The following is a 23,438-nucleotide window of genomic DNA, read 5'->3' as shown; positions in this document are numbered from 1 at the left end:
TCCACTAGTGAGTTGTCAGCAGGGTTTGGACTGAGTGCTTCACTTGCACCTCTGCGTCTTCACCTCCTTCCCCATCTCTCTTCCTAAAGGCTGACACCCGCTCATCTTCTGATCCATCCCTTCTTTCTGCTTCTTCACCCGACTTGTCACCTAACTCCTCTTTTCTGAACCTCTCCTCACTGGCTTTCTCCACCTGGCAGATGAACAATCAAAAGCTTAAAAATAAAGCAAGGAGGGACGTCCCTGGCGGTCCAGCGGTTAAGGCTCTGCGCTTCCAATGCAGGGGGCACGGATTCCATCCCTGTTCGGGGAACTAAGATCCCACATGCTGCGCGGCACGGCCACAAAAAAAAAAAGAAAAGAAAAGAAAAGACACACCAAAAAACAAGGAATATTCCCCTGACCAGTGCTCTCCAGCTCCTGCTTCCTTTCACAGTCAGGCTTCTAGAAGGCCTCTAATCTAGTTGTCTCTACCTCCTTAACTTCTCTTTACCCTTAAACTAGTACAACCTAGCTTCTGCTCTCCCCACTCCCAGAAATAGCTCTAGAGGAGGTCAACTTTGACTTTCCAGTTGCTAAATCCAATGGCCATGTTATTCTCCCTCTTTTCGGACTCCCCCCTCCTTCAGTTGATGACACAGGGATTCCAAGGTCTCCTCCTGCCTTTCTGGACGCTCTTTAGGGAAACCTTCTTCTCTACCAGTCCTTTAGAAGTTGTTTTTCCCAGGACCCTGTCTCCTCTTATTCTGCTCTCTCTCAGGCAGATTCTCCCACCCCTGTGGTTTCAAACACTCCTGTATCCTGATGACTTCCAAATCAACATCCCAAGCCCAGATTCCTCCATTCTCTCCAGATACACTATCTAATTGCCTGAAATCTCATTGCCAAAGTTTAATGTCCAAAACTGAATCCATCATCTTTCCTTACCATACCTGTTCCCTCCCCCTTACTCTCTATTTACGTAAATGCCCTAGTCAGGGAGCTAGGAGATAACCAGGACTGGTCTTTCTTCTTCCCTCCCTACACCTACCACTAAGTCTCACAGCTGTTGTTTTCTGACTAACTCTCAAAGCTGGCCCCACCTCCCCTCTGCACTGCTACTGCCCTAACTCACAGCCCCAGGATTTCCTGCCTGGATGACTGAGAAGCCTCCTTAGAAACTGTCCTAAGTCTCATCCTTCTTCAGCTCAGACTTCCAAAGTATCGTCAGGAGTGCTCTTTCTAACATGGAAATCTGATCACCTGTTCAAAATTCCTCCATGGTTTCTCTTTCACATAACAGTCAAAGCCTTTCACGGGGTGGGTAGTCGGGCCCGGCCCATGTCTTCTTTTACTCCTGTATCTACTTCGCAGCTTAAACTCCAGTCATGTGAAGCTATATGCAATTCCCTGAGCATGAGGTCAGGGCCTCTTACTTCACGGCTTATGTATGCATGAGTGCGTCCATCTAGGATGTTCTCCCTATATTTACTAGGCCAGGCAATTCCAAATGTCCTCAAGTCCCAGCTCAAATCTGGCCTCTGCTCTAAAACTCTTTTAATCCCCAAGTGGCTCAGCTGCCCCTTCTCCTATGCATCTATTGTACTTTGTACACCCTTATCTACCTTAACTTGTTGAATCTATTCATGCTTTTATTTATTCCAAAATTATTTAAGAGGGCCAGTAAATATACATAATACACAAAATGATAGTTTAAATGTAAGTAGACAGAGAATTCCCTGGTGGTCCAGTGGTTAGGACACCATACTTTCACTGCAGAGGGTAAGGGTTTGATCTCTGGTCGGGGAACTAAGATCCCACATGCCACACTGTGCAACCAAAAAAAAAAAAAACAAGTAAGTGGGCAAAAAGAAAATAAATAAAGATTGAGACACTGAAGAGGGTTAGGGAAAAGATATAACCTGGTAACCTACTTTCTTGAAGCTGCTATGGCCTCCATTCCTTCCTAGAAGCCGTTATTGATAGGGGAAGGTTGATCGATTGCAGGATTTTCAATGTACACACAATAAAGATGAACCACTGCTCAGGGAATTACGACTACTCTCAATACCAAGATCAAGCAGAAGTTTCCCCCGGGATCTTCATATAAAGGACAAAGTATTAGATAATAAATGAAATCTTTGACAGCATCCTCATAACAGGTGCAAGAAGTTTACTTGGTGCTTTCTAAATAGCAATATTCAAAATTAATTGATATTATATATCAAATCATAAATCAGTAAAGATATTGGGTGGGAGAAAATAGTAAATGTTTCAGTATCTGGGTCACTAATCTAGATATTGATCAAGGGGGCGATTTTAGACTAACTTAAAGAAAAGGTGATGGGATTGCCATATACGTATTACCAAAAAAAAAAAAAAACCAATTGTACACTCTAAATATATGCAGTCTATTGTCTGTTAACTGTATCTCAATAAAAGTTCTTAAAAGAAAAGAAAAGGTGAGCTGTATGTCCTTTATTTTTTCTTAATTTATTTACTTTTTTGGCCAAGTCACATGGCACGCACGATCTTAGTTCCCCGACCAGAGATCAAATCCAAACCCCCCTGTAATGGTAGCTCGGAGTCCTAACCACTGGACCATCAGGGAATTCCCTGCATATCCTTTAAGTAATTGTCCTGGAAGCTTGCTTTTGACAAGTGAATTTTTTTTTTTAATAATACTGAGTGTCAGTGAACCCAATACTCTCAAACAAATGGCTAGAGTAGGAAAAAGATGACACACCACTAATCGCACCTTAAAGGATAATTTAATAAACTTCATGTGCCATGCACTATCCTAGTTGTTGGAGAAATACAAATGAAAAGACCCAGGCCCTGCTCTTGATGCTAATGAACCCAACTCGGCCACTGGCACAGAGAAATACACAGTCATGGACACATTCACCAAGCCCGCTAAACCCTAGGAAATAAAGTAACTTTAAGGAAGTAGGTTTCTTTTTTTAAGTTGGCAAGAAATGTTGGCTTATTTACCCACATCTTTAATGAATCCAGCAACAAGCAGGTTACAATGTCGATTTTGGATTGGCAACATGAACATCCACTTGACATTTACGTGATTATGGAGAAGCAGCCAGAGTAAAACAGCTCCAGCCTACTCGCTAGTGTGTTACTTCCACACCAAGTGGATAGACCTGCCTTGTCTACCCAGTCTGCCCTTCATTTCAGAAAGTACGGAACCCGCAGTTGCCAACACCTGTTTCTAGTTGCTCGAAGGAGCCTGTAGCTATAATCATCAGCACCCGGGTTTTATATTAGATAATAAAACAGCCTACCTCTAGAAACCCCTTTTGATTAGGGTCCATATGGTTCAGGGGGATATAGGTGTCATCAGTCTTCTGGCAAACAACCATCACATGCCTCTGGCTAAAAGTTCCACGGCCAACATCTTGGCCACTCAGACGGACATTAAAACCTAAAGCAAGCAAGAAGGAAAAAAAAAAAACAACAACCCAGATTCCCATGAATAACCTAAGTAATAATAAGGCCTGGTGACCCTGAATTCTTATACATCAGCTCATCCTGAGAACTGTCCTTAGGATAATAGATTATCCATCTTAAAATATACCTGTCCTATATTCAAAACTCTGGGGTCAAAGTGAAATTGTTTAAGAATGAAAAGTCATCATGTGCCCTACAGTTTTTAGAGGAGAATATCTTACATCCAGTCTTTTGTTTCCATAGTCTATTTGCTGATGAAGGTTGTCAACATGACGTACTAAGATTAAATAATGTTTTCAGGTAAGAAAAGTTAACGTGTTTGAGAACCTCTCCAGTCAATAAAAACGACATGAGGTAGTTGTAACTGAAAACTGCAGGCGTCACATATAAAAAATGTCATATAAAGCATCTCCTACCCACGGTGCAGCTACATAGAAATGTCTTACCTTCAGCAAGTAATGAGCCTAGGGCAAGAGCTTCTGCTGTGGCCCAGTCTAACTTTGTTCCGTCCGTCACTTTCTCCACTCTGGACTGTAAAATTGAAGGGGAGGGGCAAAGAAACTTTTAAGAGTTCACATCCTTTTTCAGAGTTCAAAAAATGTAATGCAATGATGGCTAAGTAGCAAAAACATAACATTAAATACAACAGAAAGTGCAGAAGGACACATGGGAGTATGACAGCAAGTACGCGATATCCGAAAGCAGACCAAAAAAACCAGGCACTCAGGTGAGCGGTGAACCCGGCGGACGGATGAGAGGAGGTGACATCAGGGACAGGGACGGGGGAAGGCACTGGTACTGGCAATATTCTATGTCTTCAGCAGGATGGTGAGTATACAGACCGTTTTCACAGTCTCTATACCTACCATAGAAACTTAAAAATGAAGTGAGTGTTTTAAAAATAACCCAGAGTTCATCACGTCTTCATCCAAGTCGAGAGAGATGAAGGCCTGTATCTCCTTGCTCTCCCGCTTTTAGCACTGAAAAGTCCCACATTCCAGGAAACCACAGGCAAATCATGACAGTGTGTCAATCCATCCTTAACATGAGACAGTATGTAAAACCTCAACATGGTTAAGGGTGTAAATGGTTGCCTTTCAGGAGTATGTGTGTTGATTTTTATTTATTTTATTTAAGCCACCCCCTCAAAGTGAAAGTGTCTTCTGCTCGCTGCCGAGAAAAACCAAAATGGGCATTCTTGTATGGCTGTGATTTTAATAATGTGCACGCAGTACCTGTACCTACAATGTATTAATGAATGACTTAGAGAATAAGTGGAGGAAAAACAGAAGCAGACAAAATCTGAGTTAATTGACCATCAGTACCAAAACATGGCTAGGATAGTTCCTACGACCTAATGACGCACAATAAATATTTGCCAAGTGCATTAGGCAACCAACAAGACCAGACCAACACCAATTCCTTTGCTGCGAGAGACGGAAGAACAATACCTGGAGATTCCCGGGCTCCCTACCTGCACGTGCATCTTCAGAAGGTGACTGTGCATTTGGAGCTCCTCCGGAACCTCCACAGACTTCCTGCCAATAAACCGCAGGAGGTCGAGGGGCACACCTGTGTTCCAGGTGGTGATGCGAGCTTCCGGCTGCACCAGGCCCTGCCAGTGGGCCTGCAGGTTGGTGGCAGGGGGGCTGTAGTGGGCCACGTTAGTTAAATGGCCATTTAACTTCACATAGTAGGAGGCTTTGATTTCCGACACCTCCTCCTGGGTCATGAGTCCATTGGCCGTAAGGTACTCTGCATATGTGTTGGGGATGCTCTTCCGGGCTCTGTCCAAGGAAAAGGGAAACAAAGTCAACTTGATTTGTAAAAATCAAAAGGAGACAGATACAGGAATTCCCTAGCCATCCAGTAGTTAAGACTCGGGCTTTCCCTGCCGTGGACCCGGGTTCCATCCCCGATCAGGGAACTAAGATTCCACAGGTTATGCAGAGTGGTCAAAAAAAAAAGGGGGGTCAGTACAGTTATTGTCAAAGGTACTCTGGAGTGTCATCGCTAGACAAATGCACACGGGAAATGTTTTGGGACAAGATAGAGGGTGTGCTTGTACAATATTGTGAATGCACTAATTCACACTACATCATTCACTTTAGAATAGTCCATTTTAGGGAATTCCCTGGTGGTCCAGTGGTTAACACTCTGAACTTCCACTGCAGGGGGAACAGGTTCAATCCCTGGTCGGGGAGCTAAGATCTCCCATGCCACATGGTGCAGCCAAAAAATAAAAGGTCCATTTTATGTCATGTGACTTTCACTCCAATATATTCCTTTTTTAAAGGCAGTGGTCAGTAACCACCTCTTCCAGGCAAGCTAGAGAAAAAATATCTTTATAAGCTTCTGTCTACCGTTAGGCAGAAGCAATGAGTAGCAGAGTTTTTTTTTACAAATTGTTAATCCTGGACAGTTATTTACAATGCTGACCTACCCACTGTCTACCCATTGTGCATCCCTTTATTTCAAAAAGGACTGAACCCAAAGTTGCCGACATCTGTTTCTGGTGGCTTTAAGAAACCTAGGTATTCAGCATTTGGGTTTTATGACAGCAGAAGTAATAATGACGCTACTCTGCGTGTGCATTACACTTCAAACTACCAAGTCTCATCACATCGATCACCACATTTAATCCTGAAAAAAAGTGAGAGGGAGACATATGTATACATTTTTTAAAAAATAAATTTATTTATTTTTTATTTATTGGCTGCATTGGGTCTTCATTGCAGTGCTCAGGCTTCTTACTGTGCTGGCTGCTCTTGTTGCTGAGCACAGGCTCTAGGTGGGTGGGCTTCAGTAGTTGCAGTGCGTGGGCTCGGTAGTTGTGGTGCATGGGCTTTGCTCCGAGGCATGTGGGATCTTCCCGGACCAGGGCTCAAGCCCGTGTCCCCTGCATTGGCAGGTGGATTTTTGACCACTGCGCCACCAGGGAAGCCCCAACAGGATATATTTTTAAAAACGGGGTCCTGAGTCACATCAAGTCATTCAGGTGCTAAGTTCAAAGCTAAATGGAGAACCCAGATTTGTTCTTCCAAGGGCAGTGTGCTACCTACGACCAGAAAGACCCATAAGCAACTGCTTGAACTACTGAGAGAAATAAAAAAGTGTAATAATGTCTACTGTGTTTTTAGTCAACTGCTTGAACTATTGAGAGAAATAAAAAAAAGTATAATAAAGTCTATTGTGTTTTTAGTCAACTGCTTGAACTACTGACAGAAAGGCCCATAAAATATCACCAAGTTTATTCCTCTACTTTAATTTATGTCTGTGAGGAAATAAAGCATGAATGAGGAATCTACTTTATTTTCTAGCATCTAAAAAGGAAATCCCAAAGCAACACACTGCTCTCCATCACATGACCCTTCTGACTCAGCGCTGTCCCTCAGAAATATAACACAAGCCAATGTATAATTTAAAATTAAAAAAAAAATTCCCAGTGGTCACATTAGAAAAGGTACAAGAGGTGGAATTAATTTTAATCATATATTGATTTAACTCAACATATATACCCAAAGTATTGTCCCTTCAATATCTAATCAATATAAAAATTATTACTGAGATCATTTACACTCTTTTTTTCATACAAGTCTTTGAAATCTGGTGCATATGTTACACTCACAGCACATCTCCATCAGGACTTCGTATATTTTAAGTGCCCAATAGCCATTTATGGCTCATGGCTTTCATACTGGACAGTGCAGTTCTGAACTTTGTTAAAATCCATCATGTAACCTCTTGCCAAGGCACAAAGTAGGTCTACGTCCACAGTTTGCAGAAATGAATCGTGGAGGTTCTGTTTCTGATCCTGTCAGTGTCACACCAAGCAGCTTCGGGCAAGGCTCTGCCTAAGTCTCCTGTTCAGTCCTCCCTTCTGCTAAGTGAGGTTGTCGAGTTGCCTTTGTCTATTCATCGAGGAAACATGTAGAGCTGGAGGAACATGGGGAGCTTTCCTGCCACTCACAGGATGACCATCCCAGTCATCCCATGGCCAGTCAACCCATCACCTTACCCCCAAGTCCTGTGCCCTGGTCTGTCCCACTTTGAGCATTGCAAGTTTCACGTCCCAGGCACACTGGGAAAGCTGGCCACCCTACCGGAGAGCGTCCAATACAAACAACAGTGTGAACGCTGTGGGGGGAGGGTGCATCGCATGACAGTTCATCCTTGTACCTGATAATCTGGTACATGACGGGGTTGGTGAAGAAGGGCTCGTCCAGCTCATTGTGGCCCCACTGCCTGTAGCACAACAAGTCAACAATCACGTCCTTCCGGAATTGGCGCTGGTATTCAAACGCCAGTCGCGCGGCCCGGACCACTTCCTCTGGGCTGTCTCCATTGACATGGATGATGGCGCAGCCCACAAGCTTCCCTGAGGCAAAGAAGGCGGAGATGAGGCCGGCCAGTCAACCCATCAACCTACTGCCAAGTCCTGTTGCCCGCACGGGGAGACAGCCCATGTCCTTGGGGTAGTTTGGCCTGGGGGTTAAGAACTCGCACTTTGGGAGTTCCCCGGTGGTCTAGTGGTTAGGATTCTGGGCTTTCACTGCTGTGGCCCGGGTTCAGTCCCTGGTCAGGGAACTGAAATCCTACAGGCCATGCAGTGCAGCCAAAAAAAAAAAGAACCCACACTTTATGAAGAAAAAAAAAAAAAAAGGAATCTGCATTTTGGAGGCCAGCTGACAAGAATGAGTTCAAGTCCCAGCTCTGTGTGACCCTGGTAAAGTTATGAATCTCGGGCTCCTTGTCTGGAACACTGGGATAATAGCCCCTACCTCTTAGTGATGTCCTACAGAGTCAATGAGTTAATGCACGTAAAGTACTTAACAGAGCCTGGTGCATAATGACTGATACTCATTTGTTATTCTCATGATGACTATTATCTTTCCTCCTGAGATAAAAGGGTCATTAAAGGATGCATCCTAGCATCTTTGGACTTTCTCCAAAGACAAGTCTGAGAATGAATTTTCAAAATCTCTATCTAATCATAAAAAATTTACATAGGTGGCCCCAAAAGGCGTCCAGGCCAGACTCTGGATGTAAAAACAGAACAGTTCTTACCATCTCACAGTTCTCAAAATCGGGAATGAATAATAAAAAACCCTGTGTTTCTTTTAATACTACCAATTTCCACAGGATAAAACAAGCTGGTTTTGCTTCTTCGCATCAGATTTCCAACCAGACCACTTGGCCAAGTTTACAGGTTGGACATATCTGTTTTGACAGCCATCTTGGGTACCCCAAGTTTGAATGTCCTAAAGACAACTGCTCTAGCTGTACTAACTGTGTTGACCTCTGGATTCCATCATATCATTCAACTGGATACTTAAGCAATTTGAGATTGTATTCTCTAAATTCTGTTCTTGTCATATTTCCTTGGATTTAAAAATCACACTCAGACTTTTTTAAAGGAAATTTTAACAACACTGTTGGTGACCACTGACCATATCTGATCCAAAATTTAAAACGGGACCAGCAGTGAGGCTCACTGTTCTGAGTGAACTAGAAGTTTCTCCAGGAATTCCTTGTCTGACTCAACATTGATTCCACCCAGTATAACATACCAATGTCACTACAGTATAAGGAAGACCTCCCTCTCTCTGCAGGTGTGGTGTAACCCAGCTGGTTATTGACAATCAAATGGACACTCCCACCAATTCTGAAATGTGGGAGATTAGAGAGCGTAAACGTTTCAGGAACAATCCCTTGACCACAGAAAGAAGCATCACCATGAACCTAGATCAGGGGGAGAAAAAAAGAAAAGGAACATAAGGGATGGAGAAATTTAGGTTTTCAAATAGTAACAGGAGTAAAAACAACCATGTTCTCACTGCTCCCCTGCCCTCCTAAAAATCTGCTGGTTATAGGATTTCCTAGAATGGTTAGGCTGATCTTAAGCAGCTTTCAAAGATGCTACATCAGCCCTTTTCCTCCTGCAGCCACCACCAGCTGTCCTACCCCTTCCACCCCACACCATCACCTATACTCATGGCTTCTCGCATCCCCATCAACACGCCAGCGTGCACAGCAGCACCAACAGAAGGAAGGGTGACTGGAGGTGCACAAGGAAAATCAGCTCTAGGAAAGCAATCATGAAAACAGCCTGTAAGACACGAGGAAGAATGCACAGCTTCCCACGCTCGCTCTTCCCCAACCATCTTCCCCTGAAAATGAGCCCCGGTGTAGCTCGCACCACCTCACCCCCACGGGTGTGTTGACCACCACTGCGAACACAAAAGAGAATGATGTGGACTTCCCTGGTGGCGCAGTGGTTAAGAACCCGCCAGCCAATGCAGGGGACACGGGTTCGATCCCTGGTCCGGGAAGATCCCACATGCCGCGGAGCAACAAAGCCCGTGCGCCACAACGACTGAGCCTGCACTCAAGAGCCCACGAGCCACAACTAATGAGCCCGTGCTCCGCAACTACTGAAGCCTGCACGCCTAGAGCCCGTGCTCTGCAGCAATGAGAAGTCTGTGCACCACAACGAAGAGTAGCCCCCGCTCTCCGCAGCTAGAGAAAGCCAGTTCACAGCAACAAAGACCCAAAACAGCCAATAAATAAAAATAAATAAATAAATGTATTACAAAAAAGAGAGAGAGAACAATGTGACAGCAAACAGGAGGCGTGGGGGGAAGTATATCATACACAAGTGAAAGGAGGCTTTGAGGAAAGAGCAGAATACTATTACAAGAAAATCTCTGAAATGTGTTATTTTTCCAGAACTTTCAAAGTCTGCTAGATCATAAAAGCAGAAAACCTGACAACAAGGTCCTACTGTAGAGCACAGGGAACTATATTCAATATCCTGTGATAAACCAGAGCAGAAAAGAATTTTAAAAAGAATGTATAGGAAATTCCCTGGTGGCCCAGTGGTTCAGACTCTGAGCTTCCATTGCAGGGGGCATGGGTTCATTCACTGGTCAGGGAACTAAGATCCTGCATGCCACACAATGTGTCCAAAAAGGAAAGGAAAAAAAAATATATATATATATATATATTTTATATATATACGTATATATGTATATACACACATGTATAACTGAATCACTTTGCTATACAGCAGAAACTAACACAACATTGTAAATCAACTACACTCCAATAAAAAAATTAATTAAAAAATTTTAAGAGATCAGTCAAAAAAATAAAAAATAAAGTCAGTTGCTTTGAGACTAGACCTCACATCTGCTATTAATTTTTTAAACAACCCCCAAATCTTCTTTGCCCAGAAGTTCATCTCAGTTTCTTCTGGAACAGCTGCCATCTCCTGTTATAACTACCAACCTGTACACTCCTTTCCGGTCTTCCCGACTTCTGGCCTCACTTCCTGAAGCTACCAGTACCTGTAAGCAAATGACTTTGTCCCCGGGCTGAGCCGAGCTGTCTGGAGAGTAGTCCCCATCCCGTCTGGACTGCTGCCTCCCACGAGTCTTCCCGACAGCCACGGGGTTAACGGCCTCCAGGTGTGAGGGGTTGGGCAGCATCGTCACATGGAGGGGATGGTGTGCCCCGAAGTCCAGGTCAACCGAGGACGTCAGGTGAGACAAGACATCGCCAGTGGCTGAGACGTTTTCCGGAAATTCACTTAAGCCTCGCATTTTATGGAACATCAGCTATGCCAGATAAATGTACAAGAAAAAATGTCTTTTATTGCATAGGAGATTAGGGAAGAGGTGGTTCGTTGAAATCACACAATGATAAACCTTTATGCACTTGCATTTATAACTACTGTGACCATGCATTATTTAAAGATAAGTACACACTGGTAACTGCTCGAATGCACAGGACTATTTGGAGATGTTCGGTCCAATGGAGTCCCAGCACTTTCAGAAGAGCCTAGCATGACGCGATGGAAAGATACCTCTGGTCTTGCAAGAAGCAAGATATTTTTTTCTTAAACGCACCTGTTAGAATGTATTTTCCAAAAGAATTTGTGTTATTCTTGGTAAAGGTAGAGAGGAAAATAAGAACTTAATTCCATTTAGTTAGGGGATGACATAGCGCAAGTGGCATCTAAAAAATTATATTGTCCAATTCTCAAAGGACTTCTCTGCATACATTCTGTCACCTCATTTTCACAATCTTCTATGAGATAGATGTCACTACCTATTTTTAAAATGAACAAGCTAAAAAACTAAACGTAGAGTTGCCATATGATCCTGCAATCCCACTCCTAGGCATATATCTGGAGAAAACTCTAATTTGAAAAGATACATGCACCCCAATGTTCACTGCAGCACTGTTTACAATAGCGAGATTCAGAAACAACCTAAGTGTCCATCGACAGATGAATGGATAAAGAAAACACACACACACACACACACACACACACACACACACACACACACACTGGAATATTACTCAGCCATAAAAAAGAATGAAATAATGCCATTTGCAGAAACATGGATGGACCTAGAGATTATCACGCTAAGTGAAATAAGTCACAGAAAAAGACAAATATCATCTGATATCACTTATGTGTGGAATCTAAAAAAATGATACAGGAATTCCCTGGCCGTCTAGTGGTTAGGACTCTGTGCTTTCACCACCAAGGGCTCAGGTTCAGTCCCTGGTCAGGGAACTAAGATCCCACAAGCACAGCCAAAAGAAAAAAAAAAAAAAAAAAAAGGGAAAAGGAAAACAATGAGGCAAATAAGCTTATTTACAAAACAGAAACAGACTCATAGATATAGAAAACAATCTTATGGTTACCAAAGGGGGAGGGGAGGGATAAATTAGGAGTTTGAGATTTAAAAAAGAAAATGAATGAGCAAGAGAAATTAACTAGATGGTTTAAAGGTCCTCAGCTACAAAGCTGGGTCTCAAACCAAAGTATTTACCAAAAACAGCATGTTATTCTCAATTGGCCAAAGCTTCTCCAGTTCACAAAAGCTCCCTATTGCCCTATCTGCAAATAGGAGCATACAGAGTCACACAGTATAGGGACAGATGTGTTTCTCACAAATATGATCACTGATAATCATTTCTGTGTCTTTCAGTAATTGTTTGGTCTGGGATATTTTAGGAATGCAACTTTTGGTTTAAGAAGTTCTGCAGGTATCTAAGCACATGCCTCCACCTTTCAATCACTTTATTCTGTCATATTCTACCTTTTCTAAGGTGTCTTTTCAAACTGTTTATCAATCTCTTAGCAGAAACACTGAGGTATGAACAATAAGGTAAGATTGGCCCCGAGACATGACATCATGTGTATGTTTAAAAAATTTTTTTTAATTTGTTTAAATTGAGGTATAGTTGATTTACAATATTGTATAAATTTCAGGTGTATAACATAGTAATTCAAAATTTTTAGAGATTATACTCCATTTATAGTTATTATAAAATATTGGCTATATTCTCTGTGTTGTACAATATATCCTTGTAGCTAATTTATTTTATACAAAGTAGTCTGTATTTCTCAATTCCCTACCCCCATACTGCCCCTCCCCCCTTCTCTCTCTCCACTGGTAACCACTAGTTTGTTCTCTCTGTGAGTCTGCTTCTTTTTTGTTATAGTCATTAGTTTGTTTCATTTTTTAGATTCCACATATCAGTGATAACACAGTATTTTTCTTTGTGTGGCTTATTTCACTAAGCACAATACCCTGCAAGTCCATTCACGTTGTTGCAAATGGCAAATTTTCATTCTTTTTTATGGCGGAGTAGTATTCCTCTGTGTGTGTGTGTGTGTGTGTGTGTGTGTGTGTGTGTGTCCATCTTTATCTTCTTTATTCATTCATCCATTGATGGACACTTAGGTTGCTTCTGTATCTTGGCTATTGTAAATAATACAGCTATGAATACTGGAGTGCATATATCTTTTCAAATTGGGTTTCATTTTCTTCAGATATATACCCAGGAATGGAATTTCTGGGTCATATGGTAGTTCTATTTTTAGTTTTTTGAGGAACCTCCATACTGTTTTCCACAGTGGCTGCACCAATTTAGATTCCCACCAACAGCATACTAGGGTTCCCGCATGTTTTTTCTAATATTCTTAAGGATAGGCTCTGTTCCATAGGCTCTGTTCACTCCATCTAACTTTGAAAGGTCCTTTAACATTTATAATTATTTTTAATCTCCTGGCCAAGAGGAGTAATGAGGTTTATCCACGCATAATGGACACGACCTTATCAGACACTGAATCTCTCTGATGCTCCCTGACATCGAACCTTCTATCCTGACCCTCAAGTCTTTCAAGACTTACAGAGTAGCTGATTTGGACTGAACAGGAACACCAAGATCTGATAAGCTATAATATCACTCATTTGGAGAGGTCTCTTGAGATAATGTGTTACTAGTTTCATACAATCTATTAACTATAAACTGCAAATAAGTGGAAGGTAAAAATGACTTTTAGGAAGGTAAAATTAAATCAAATTGCACAGATCTTTGTGTCTGTTTGAATGATTTTTACGAAATAGGGAAAGCATGCTTCGAAAAACAGAATTTATCTGTTTGCATCATCCTTAGGAAACAAACTAACCTTTAACTTACCTGAGTGAGGAAAGAATTCCTGTAAGGAGATACAGTAAAATCAGTAAAAACCTAAATGCCAGGTCCAGGGACTTCCTTGGCAGTGCAGTGGTTAAGACTCTATGCTTCCACTGCAGGGGGCGTGGGTTCGATCCCTGGTCAGGGAACTAAGATTCCACATGCCATGTGGTATGGCCAAAAGAATAAACAAACAAACAAACAGGTCCATTTAACAGCATCAGGTTTCATCAATTAACTAAGCTGTCTCCTGGACCAATGGCTCATATGCTTACTCAGTTTTCTAAAAGCAGTTATTGCCGTCGGTTTTATTCTGTTACAGTCAATTGTACATCACTGGTGGGAAACACAGAAAGTCTTTTACCTCTGGAGGGAACTGCAGAAGGCCTGTCAATAAGTTCAGCCTCCCTCTATGAGGCATCCCAATAACGACATCGGTCACCCCGCTGTAGGCCGCCATTTTCAGCAGCTCATAGAAAAAGCCCATCATGCTTTCGGCTCCTTCACCTCCGTATCGCTTCACCGTGGCAAACTTGGTGGCCAAAAAGTGGTCAAACTCCTATGGAACACCACATCAGACGCATTAGTTTCAGGACAGCCGACTACTCGGGTCAAAGTCAAACCCATTTAAGAAGACCCCACACTGCTTCAAGCAGCTGCAACAGGGTCCCTTCACTAAGGACCCCAGAGCTGCACAGAAGTCATCCAGAGCCTGGCAGGAAAGCCCCGCCAAGGACACCAGACAGCAGCAGGGACACAGAGAAAATACCCTGAGTGGTAGAAGAACTCACCCCAACAGGAATCCCCTCAGAATACGTTTCCTCCTAGATTAGGAGCCTGGCATCTCCCAGGACTTGTGTTTGAGTACAGGGCTCTACAGTAATATCTCATCTGGGCTGCAAACTAGCCAACCACCCACATTCTTGGGAAGAGGCCATCCTGATATGCCCGAGACCTGCTCACAATCCCATTCATCCGTATCAAGAGCCTCTTCCACATATAGTTCCTTTTTCTTTTTCAATCACTTCAGGTAATAAAAAGAGAAATCAGATCTTAAGGATTTTGCAGGCTTTTATAGAGTAAATAGACAAATCCATAAAACGTATTGACTCTGAGGAGAACCAATAGCTCCACTGTTTGGTGATCTACTTTTTTCTACTTAGAATACAGTGGTGTGTGTTACACTGTTGTGTTGAGGCCATGGGGTAAGTGGGGCTATATTCAGAGAGCTCATGTCTTAACATCCTCTCTTCAATATGTATATGTCTTTGTAGAAAATAAGCTGACTTATTTCTTTGATATCGGCTGCTACTTTTATACCTGAGACTCTAGCATTAGTTTTGACAGATGTTTTCGCTCTTCTGTGGTAAATGCCTCCTTTTTCAGTTCCTCAAACCGCTTGGCAAACCAATCTTTCTCTTCCTGGCTCTGAAGCTGGGAGGTTTCAACAGAAATCTGCCCACAGTAGATCTGGTTGAGATAGGCTACGACTTCCTCAAGAGAGGCCTCCTCCTTCCCCATGTTCAATAATCCTATGAAATGGAATCAAAGGGATCGTTTTAAAGAATAACCAACCATGCAACTAAAATCCTTATTTCAGTTCAGAGCACTGCGTTCTGGATAACTTGGGTCATCATCAGTGGTTATCTAGATTTTTCTAAGGGCAAAACTAAAAATATGGTCAAAGGTCATAAGGTACTAACAGGAGAGGGAATAAAAACCTTTCTTCCCCAAAGCAGAGCCCTGCTGCATTATGCCAAATTTTGATTCTACATTCTTTTCAAACTAAAATTTGCAATGTACCTTTTATCTGCTTTATAGCTACAAATCGTAGGTACTGCCTTTATCTGAAATACCTATCTATCAAAATGTTCATCTTATTAATATCTATACAGCAATGCCTAGTATTGCACAGTTGGTCTTAATGTGAATTAATATTGATAGTAATGCTACATTCTAAGGTAAAAGGAAATCTCCCTGAATCTTAGCCAAAGAAAAGGGAGGTTTGTAATATGTGATTGGCCCAGCACCAAATCAAACATCAGTCATCTGCCTAAAACTACAATATGAATTTAACAAACCAACATTAACTTTATATTGTGTGTGGTTTCTTACAATAAAGGTTAGATTTTTGATACTGATTGATCAAAACTGTGATGAATATGGGGGTGCAGATATCTCTTTCGGATACTGATTTCAATTCCTTTAGAGTTATCCCCAGACATGGAATTGTTGGATCAGATGCTAGTTCTATTTTTACTTTTTTGACGATCCTGCATACTGTTTTCCATACTGGTTGCACCAACTTGCATTCCTACCAACAGTGCACAAGGGTTCCCTTTTCTCCACATTCTCACTGACACTTGTATCCTTGGGTTTTGTTTGTTTTTTTTTAATTAAAGTATAGTTGCTTTACACCGTTGTGTTCATTTCTGCTGTACAGCAAAGTGATTCAGTTATACATATATACATATTCTTTTTCATTTTCTTTTCCATTATAGTGTATCTCAGGATATTGAATATAGCTCCCTGGGCTATACAGTAGGACCTTGTTGTTTATCCAACTTCAGGGTTGTTTTTTTTTTTTGACAATATCCATTCTAACAGGTGTGAGGTGATAGCTCATTGTGGTTTGATTTGCATTTCCCTGATGAGTAGTGATGCTGAGCTTCTTTTCATGTACCCTTTGACCACTGTAATATACAATTTGAATACAGAGGAAATGGAGGTATCGGAAGACCATTCTAGAATCTCAACACTGCTCCTCCCACACAGTGTTCGGATGTGCCCCTCACTGCCTCCTCACACCCATGGAAGCCTCAGCTCCAGCGGGCATGTGGGTTCATCAAGAGCAGAGAAAGGCGTCCCACCTCGCGGGCAGTTAACTGTCATGTGGATAGTCGACTGTTGATGGGCTTTACCTGTGGTATTAAAGGGTCCCTGCAGGGTCTGCATGAGGGCTTGGATTTCAGGCACATTTTCCTGCAGGGCTTGACCAGTGAAGAGGGGGTTGATTTTGGCAGCTTTATGGCCATGCTCACAATACACCGTCACCAACCTGGCAAGGCCATGGTCCACTAATTCAGGGGGAAAAAAAACAATAGAACAATACAGTTTAGGAAATGCCCACAAACTGCAAAACCAGTGTTTCAAAGAAGCCTTTGTGGCCTTGGACATTTTTTTACACGTGGCTCCTACCCGCCACAGCTGCCAGTGGTTTTCAGGATTAAAGACTAGCGGAATTTAGGAAAGCATACTTATTTCCTTAAATGTATCTCCTGAGAGCAAAAGTCACTGAAAAATAACAGAAAGGAAACAGAACTGTAAGTGCACCTTTGTGAAACTAATTACACACGAGGACAGATATTAAGAGGAAACACCCCAAATTGAAAATAACAGTTAAAATGCTGAGATTACAGATAATTATAGTCCTCTTAATTATTATTTGAGATTTTTTATATTGCACATTAGAAATAGAGACAATCTGAACTACAACATCATGTTACATTTCCTTCCTTATTTCTTAAAGACCCCAGGTACATAGTTCTTTATTACATAGACTCATGAAACTGTAGACTAGGAAAAGACCTTAGAAATTATCTTGTTACTCACATAATGAAAAAAAAAATCCCATTTGTACAGCCTTAAATGAATAACTCCCCAGTCCCTACTTAAAGAGGAATCATTATCTTTCAATGAATCCAATTCTATCTTAGGTGGTTTTATACTGAGCCAAGAGCTGCTTTTCTTCACTTTTCCACGTGAAAGCCCTTCTAAAGTTTGAGGAAAAAAATCCTTCAAGCCCACGATCGATTAACCTTCAGCTCATCAAGGTGGTCTTATACAAATCGAGCACAAATCTCGGAAGATGAGCAGATCCACTATTAAGGGCAGACATTTTCTCAATATTTCAAAAATGTGCGTTTTTTATTTTCAGAACCCAAAGAAAATTGTTAGCGTATTTTGAAACATTTGATGACCAGTTTACAATCACATGTTGCCACTCAATGATTTCAGAGCTACCTGTGTATGTGCGGGGATTTGCATTCAGGGTACTGCAACGTGTACCTCTTGTCACAGGCTTAGAGGAAAGAACAGAGGTGTATGGAACATGCATCCGATACTCATATGAATACGTAGGATGTGTTTGCACTAATCCAGCAATTAAGACAATTCACACTATATCTAATAAAGTAATCAAACAATCCCAGTAAACGAACTGCTTTCAAGCTGGAGAAGTCATATGTAATTTTGCTATAAATTCTATGCTGCTTATGAAGTAGGACACCTTCATATTTCTGGCTAAAATCCAGACAGATCTGTCTAAAGCATTGTCCCATTGGCCACTCCTCCTTAAAAACACTTGCTTCCCTGGGCTCTCTGGCATTGCAAGATCCCGAGTTTCCTCCTAACTCATTGGCTACTCAACCTCAATCACTTTTGCTGGGGGCGGGGTGCCATCTCTAGAATACTGGTGCTCTCCAGGTCTGCCCGGGGTCTTCTTCTCAATCTACTTTCCCTCTGGATGATCTCATCCACGACTTCCAATATGGTCTACAAACTAATCCTTAGTGGAGTGAGTCCAGTGGTAAATATGCAGGGTGGTCATCACCATTCTCATGCAATCTACTAGCCTTCAACACTGAAGGGGGGGTTGGCACAGAAGAATGCTGCTCAGGGACTTCCCTGGAGGTCCAGTGGTTAAGACTTCACGTTTCCCCTGCAGGGGGTGTGGGTTCCATTCCCGGTTGGGGAAATAAGATCCCACATGCTTTGAGGCACGGCCAAAACAAAAAACCAAAAACAAACAAACAGAAAAGAATGCTGCTCACCCCCAAAAACACGTGGCACCTACTATTCTGGAAGAGCCAGAGAGACGACAATTCCCTCCCACCTCGGGGCACATCCTCCATCCATCCTGATCATCTATTTTCTCTCAGATCTTCATTTCACTGCTCTAGTTTCTTCCACCAGACCCAATCCCATGTCTCTTCCCTCTCTGTCTCCCAGATCCTTCCACTGTGACCTCTGGAATTCTGTTCCATGATTAACAGACCCCCCTACCTTCTTCACCTCTTTCCTAAACATTCCTTATACTCCTGTCGTCATGGGAATCTGCTTTCCCCTGAGGACACTGGTAGAAGGTGAAGTTACTCATCACCCGCACCCACATCCGTCCAGTTCTGAGGATGGAGTCGATGCCTCCTCGTGCTGTGCCGACGTCTCCCTGTTGTTAGTCCTCTCTCTACAGACCCCCAGTCCTCTGAGGGACATGCCACAGTGTTGATAACTAATCCCCACTGGCTAAAATTCACTGTAAGATAATGTTGTAGGAGAGTGCTTACTGGGAAAGTGTCAGTTTGTTCAGATGAAAAAAGACTAAAAGACACTATATATAGCATGAGCCTGACTTTTGTTAAAATGTGTGTATAATATATATTTCATTATATAGTATATCTAGCATATTAGTATCTGTATATGTCATATATGTCTCTGCATTTGCATATATATATATTCCATATATATAAAGGAAATAGACCAAAAACTTAGTGATGATCCTATGTCAAAATTCCTGATTTTTTCTTGCTTATCATAGTTTCTAAGTTTTCCATCATGAACACGTCCAGTAGAGCTCTTTATTTACTTATTTTATATCTTTTTTTTGGCCAAGGCACACGAATCTTAGTTCCCCAACTAGGAATCGAACCCAGGCCCATGGCAATAAAAGCACCCAGTCCTAACCACTGGATCACCAGGGAATTCCCAGAGCTCTTTAAATGGTATCCATTGAACTGACTTAAATACACCCTGAAAGCTTCTGATGAACGGGTTCTCTCCACTGCCCTCACCCGTTGACTATATGCTTGTCAGAATAAATTATATTTGTTCCTAAGGCTGTTGCTATGGGGAAAAATAAACATTAGGGGAGAAATTATAAAAATCTAGGAGATTTCGCATTCAGATTGCTTTCATAAGTGCTCTTCACTTTAAAGATTTGCATATACAAAACCAAAAATAAATATACTTGAGTTAAAATATGTAAAGCATCTCTCATTTCATTATGATACTCCTTGATTTAATGACTTTTCTTTAAATTAACTGATCAGGTTTCAGTGTCAAATGCATTGGACAAAATTGCTTCAGCTGGATTAGTCTGGTAGCAAATAATGAAATTAAAAGGTTTAAATGGATGCGATCACAGCAATAGAATACATATCTTCTTCACAAAAAACTCCCTGTTACTGTATAAATCAAAGGATTGCTGTAAGAGAAAAATGAATCCCTTCACCTGAGGCATAATACTGACCAAATGACTCAGTGCTCACAACAACTACAAAAGTTCAGAGGAATTTAATTGGATGTTCAAATTCCTAAGAAGCCACAGAGAATAGGGCAAACGACAGCGGCACATATACATACTCTTCTTCCAAATAAGACGGAAAATACTGGAGACGTGCTTCTGGCTTAGGAGAACGGCACATGGTAGGTGCTCAAGAAATATTTGTTACTACCTGAATGAATGAAGTCCTGAAATTCACCATACTGTAATGGCGTCACAGAACCCTCCTGATCAAAAGTTTCCAGAGCCCTCAAACATGCCGTACGAGGGCTGCAGTGGATCCTTCCTGCTCGCTTTGGGTCCTTCTCTTCTGAGAACTGTACCCTCCCATGGCAGGCGGTGGGTTCCAGGGCCATGCTTCTGTCGCTCCACTCTGCCCCTCAACAAGTCAATGGATTTCAAAGACACCTGAGAGTCAAGGTGGGTCAGATTCAATCTTCCCAGAATTTGAGACTTGGAATTAAAAGATATGAGAAGAGCAAGCGTGAGGCTGCTATCCTTAGAAAAGCCTGTTTGCAAGGTTTATGCCCTTGGTTGGTGTCTGGGAACTTTGAATTTCAGGAATGGCCTCACCTGTCCCTACCTGATCAGAGCCATCCACTGTGCCCAGACGGCCTGTGTGAACAAGGGGGCTCGGGCTGAACCCCTGCTTTCCTTATGGGAGTCTGGGATTTGGGCACATGCAGAGGGTGCTTACGTGAACCTCTCCCAATAAAAACCCTGGGTGCCGAGTCCCTGAGAGGCGTCCCTGGGCAGGAACGCTGCACATACGTTGCTGTGTTTCTGGAAGAGGAGTGCATTCTTGTGACCCTGGTGGGGGACAGAACAGCAGGAACCTGCACAACGGGTCGTCCAGACTCTTGCTGTGCCTTTTCTATTACGGTCCCGCTGTGCACCTTTATCACGTCGCTGCAATAAACCTTAGCCATGAGCACAGCTGTAGACGGAGTGCCCTGAGTCCCTTCTGGAGAATCTCTAGATGCGGGGTGGCCTTGAAGAGCCCCAGCACACATTATGGGTGACGCAGGCGCTGAGTATCTTAATAGCGGCGCCTTACGGGGCCACACACAGGTTCTACCCCTGTTCCCTGAGTTAGCTCTCCCTTCTTGGTTACTTGACACAACTTTCAGTGCTAGGAGATACCCTTGTACCCTTCAAATAAAGTCCTCTCTTTGTTTAAGATAGCTGGAGTTGGTTTCTGCTGCTTATGACCAAAAGAACCTTAGCTAAAACAAGAGTGAAAAAAACATTATGAGGTATTTCCCTGGTGGCGCAGTGGTTAAGACTCCGAACTCCCAATGCAGGGGGCCTGGGTTCAGTCTCTGGTTAGGAAACTTAGGTCCCACATGCATGCCGCAACTAAGAAGCCCACCTGCTGCAACTAAGACCCTGTGCAACCAAATAAATAAATAAATAAAATATTAAAAAAAAGAAAAAAAGACTTCGCGTTTCCAATGCAGAGGGTGCGGGTTCCATCCCTGGTTAGGGAACTAAGATCCCGCATGCTGCGTGGCCAAAACAAACAAGCAAAAACAAACAAACAAACACTCCAACTCATCATGACAGGAATATCTGCATCCATTACTTTATTCTCTGCTGTAAGCAAACATGGTGGGGGCACTGAACAATGTTGAATAGTATTTTATTTGCAGGAAAAAAATGTGTTCACATCAACGAGCATAAAGTACACTGACAGATAAACTAAACTAAACTTAGTACTTCAAGTGGAAGGCAATACAGTTCTTTTTTATCCTCTGGTCATAAACAGCCTCCCCTGAAATATCTAGATCCAATCCATAGTCCATTTGCATTCAAGTCGGCATATACTTAAAGCAAGTGGGAACAGTGGCTGTCTATAAAAACATGGAAGACTCTAAGAAAGCGAATTCCATAACTGGAGTCCTTTAAGCCCCCCCTTTTTTTTTTTTTTCGGCTGTGCTGCACAGCATGTGGGATCTTAGTTCCCTGACCAGGGATCAAAACCGCATCCCTTGCAGTGGAAGTGCAGAGTCTTAACCACTGGACGGCCAGGGAAGTCCCCTCTGAAGTCCTGTTAAAATGAGATGGCTGCCACCAGCTTCAACTTAGGAACTTCACAGATAACCACACAGAAAGGCAAGACTTGGTACCAGAATACTACATTCTGTACAACAAACTCAGATAAACCTAGGCAGTGCAGCTGAGTTCATTTTACATCATATTTTCTCTTCCCATCTCAAACACGGTGTCTCTATAAGGTAAATTTATGTTGCCAGATATTTCTTTCTTGCAAAAAACCAAACTTTAGACAGAAACCTTGTTCTGGTCCTTATTTTTCCGATTCCTTTCTTAATTCATTGCCAAGATAGATAAGCAAGGGTCCCAGATTGATAATAAATGACAGTGACCATTTATTGAGTATTAACTTTTGTTTCACGTTGTGCTGGATTTTTCACATACGCCACCTTTTTTTTTTTTTTAAAATAAATTTATGTATTTAGGCTGCGTTGGGTCGCGTTGCTGCAAGTGGGCTTTCTCTAGTTGCGGTGAGTGGGGGCTGCTCTTCGTTGTAGGCTTCTCATATGCGGTGGCTTCTCTTGTTGTGGAGCACAGGCTCTAGGCCTGCGAGCTTCATTAGTTGCAGCACATGGGCTCAGTAGCTGTGGCTCGCAGGCTCTAGAGCACAGGCTCAGTAGTTGTGGCGCACAGGCTTAGTTGCTCCGCAGCATGTGGGACCTTCCTAGACCAGGGATTGAACCTGCATCCCCTGAACTGGTAGGTGGATTCTTAACCACTGCGCCACCAGGGAGGTCCCTCACATATGTCATCTTATCTAATCCTTGTAACAACTCTGAAATAGGCGCCCTTATCTGCAGAAGAGTTAACTGAGGCCCAAACAGGTTAAGTGACTTGCAGAAGGTGACACAGGTAAGCTGGAATTTGAACTATTTGTACTCAAGTGTGCCTGATTTTAATCCAGTGTTCTACCCACTATCCCATAACAAAAATTGAAAAGAAAGTCCAGGGCCTATAGCAAAAAGGATGAGATAACAAGAAGTCATTGAAACATTAAAAAAAATCATCTAAATTTTTTTTTTTTAATCTCTAACGCATAAGATTTTCCCCAATTGTTTTTCCTATACCTCCAGTAAAGGCTTCTAGTACTTCTTTTTTTTTT

General features: G+C 42.3%; 1 protein-coding gene across 3 annotated transcripts in view; it reads right to left on the bottom strand.

Annotated features, from left to right (window-relative positions):
* DHTKD1 (dehydrogenase E1 and transketolase domain containing 1) overlaps positions 1–23,438 on the bottom strand; it is a 48,649-nt gene that overhangs the window by 17,154 nt on the left and 8,057 nt on the right. For all 3 annotated transcript variants that reach the window (XM_057733198.1, XM_057733199.1, XM_057733200.1), the window contains exons 2-10: positions 16,863–17,018; positions 15,262–15,473; positions 14,306–14,500; positions 10,791–11,060; positions 9,012–9,183; positions 7,621–7,819; positions 4,916–5,228; positions 3,888–3,972; positions 3,276–3,415 (exon numbers count right to left, since the gene is read on the bottom strand). In XM_057733198.1, coding sequence (XP_057589181.1) covers positions 3,276–3,415; positions 3,888–3,972; positions 4,916–5,228; positions 7,621–7,819; positions 9,012–9,183; positions 10,791–11,060; positions 14,306–14,500; positions 15,262–15,473; positions 16,863–17,018 — 1,742 coding nt within the window. The remainder of the gene's footprint in view (positions 1–3,275; positions 3,416–3,887; positions 3,973–4,915; positions 5,229–7,620; positions 7,820–9,011; positions 9,184–10,790; positions 11,061–14,305; positions 14,501–15,261; positions 15,474–16,862; positions 17,019–23,438) is intronic.

This window comes from Hippopotamus amphibius, chromosome 4 (genome assembly GCF_030028045.1).
Source record: "Hippopotamus amphibius kiboko isolate mHipAmp2 chromosome 4, mHipAmp2.hap2, whole genome shotgun sequence".
Classification (NCBI taxonomy): Eukaryota; Metazoa; Chordata; class Mammalia; order Artiodactyla; family Hippopotamidae; genus Hippopotamus; species Hippopotamus amphibius.
This window is presented reverse-complemented; position numbering and strand designations above follow the sequence as displayed.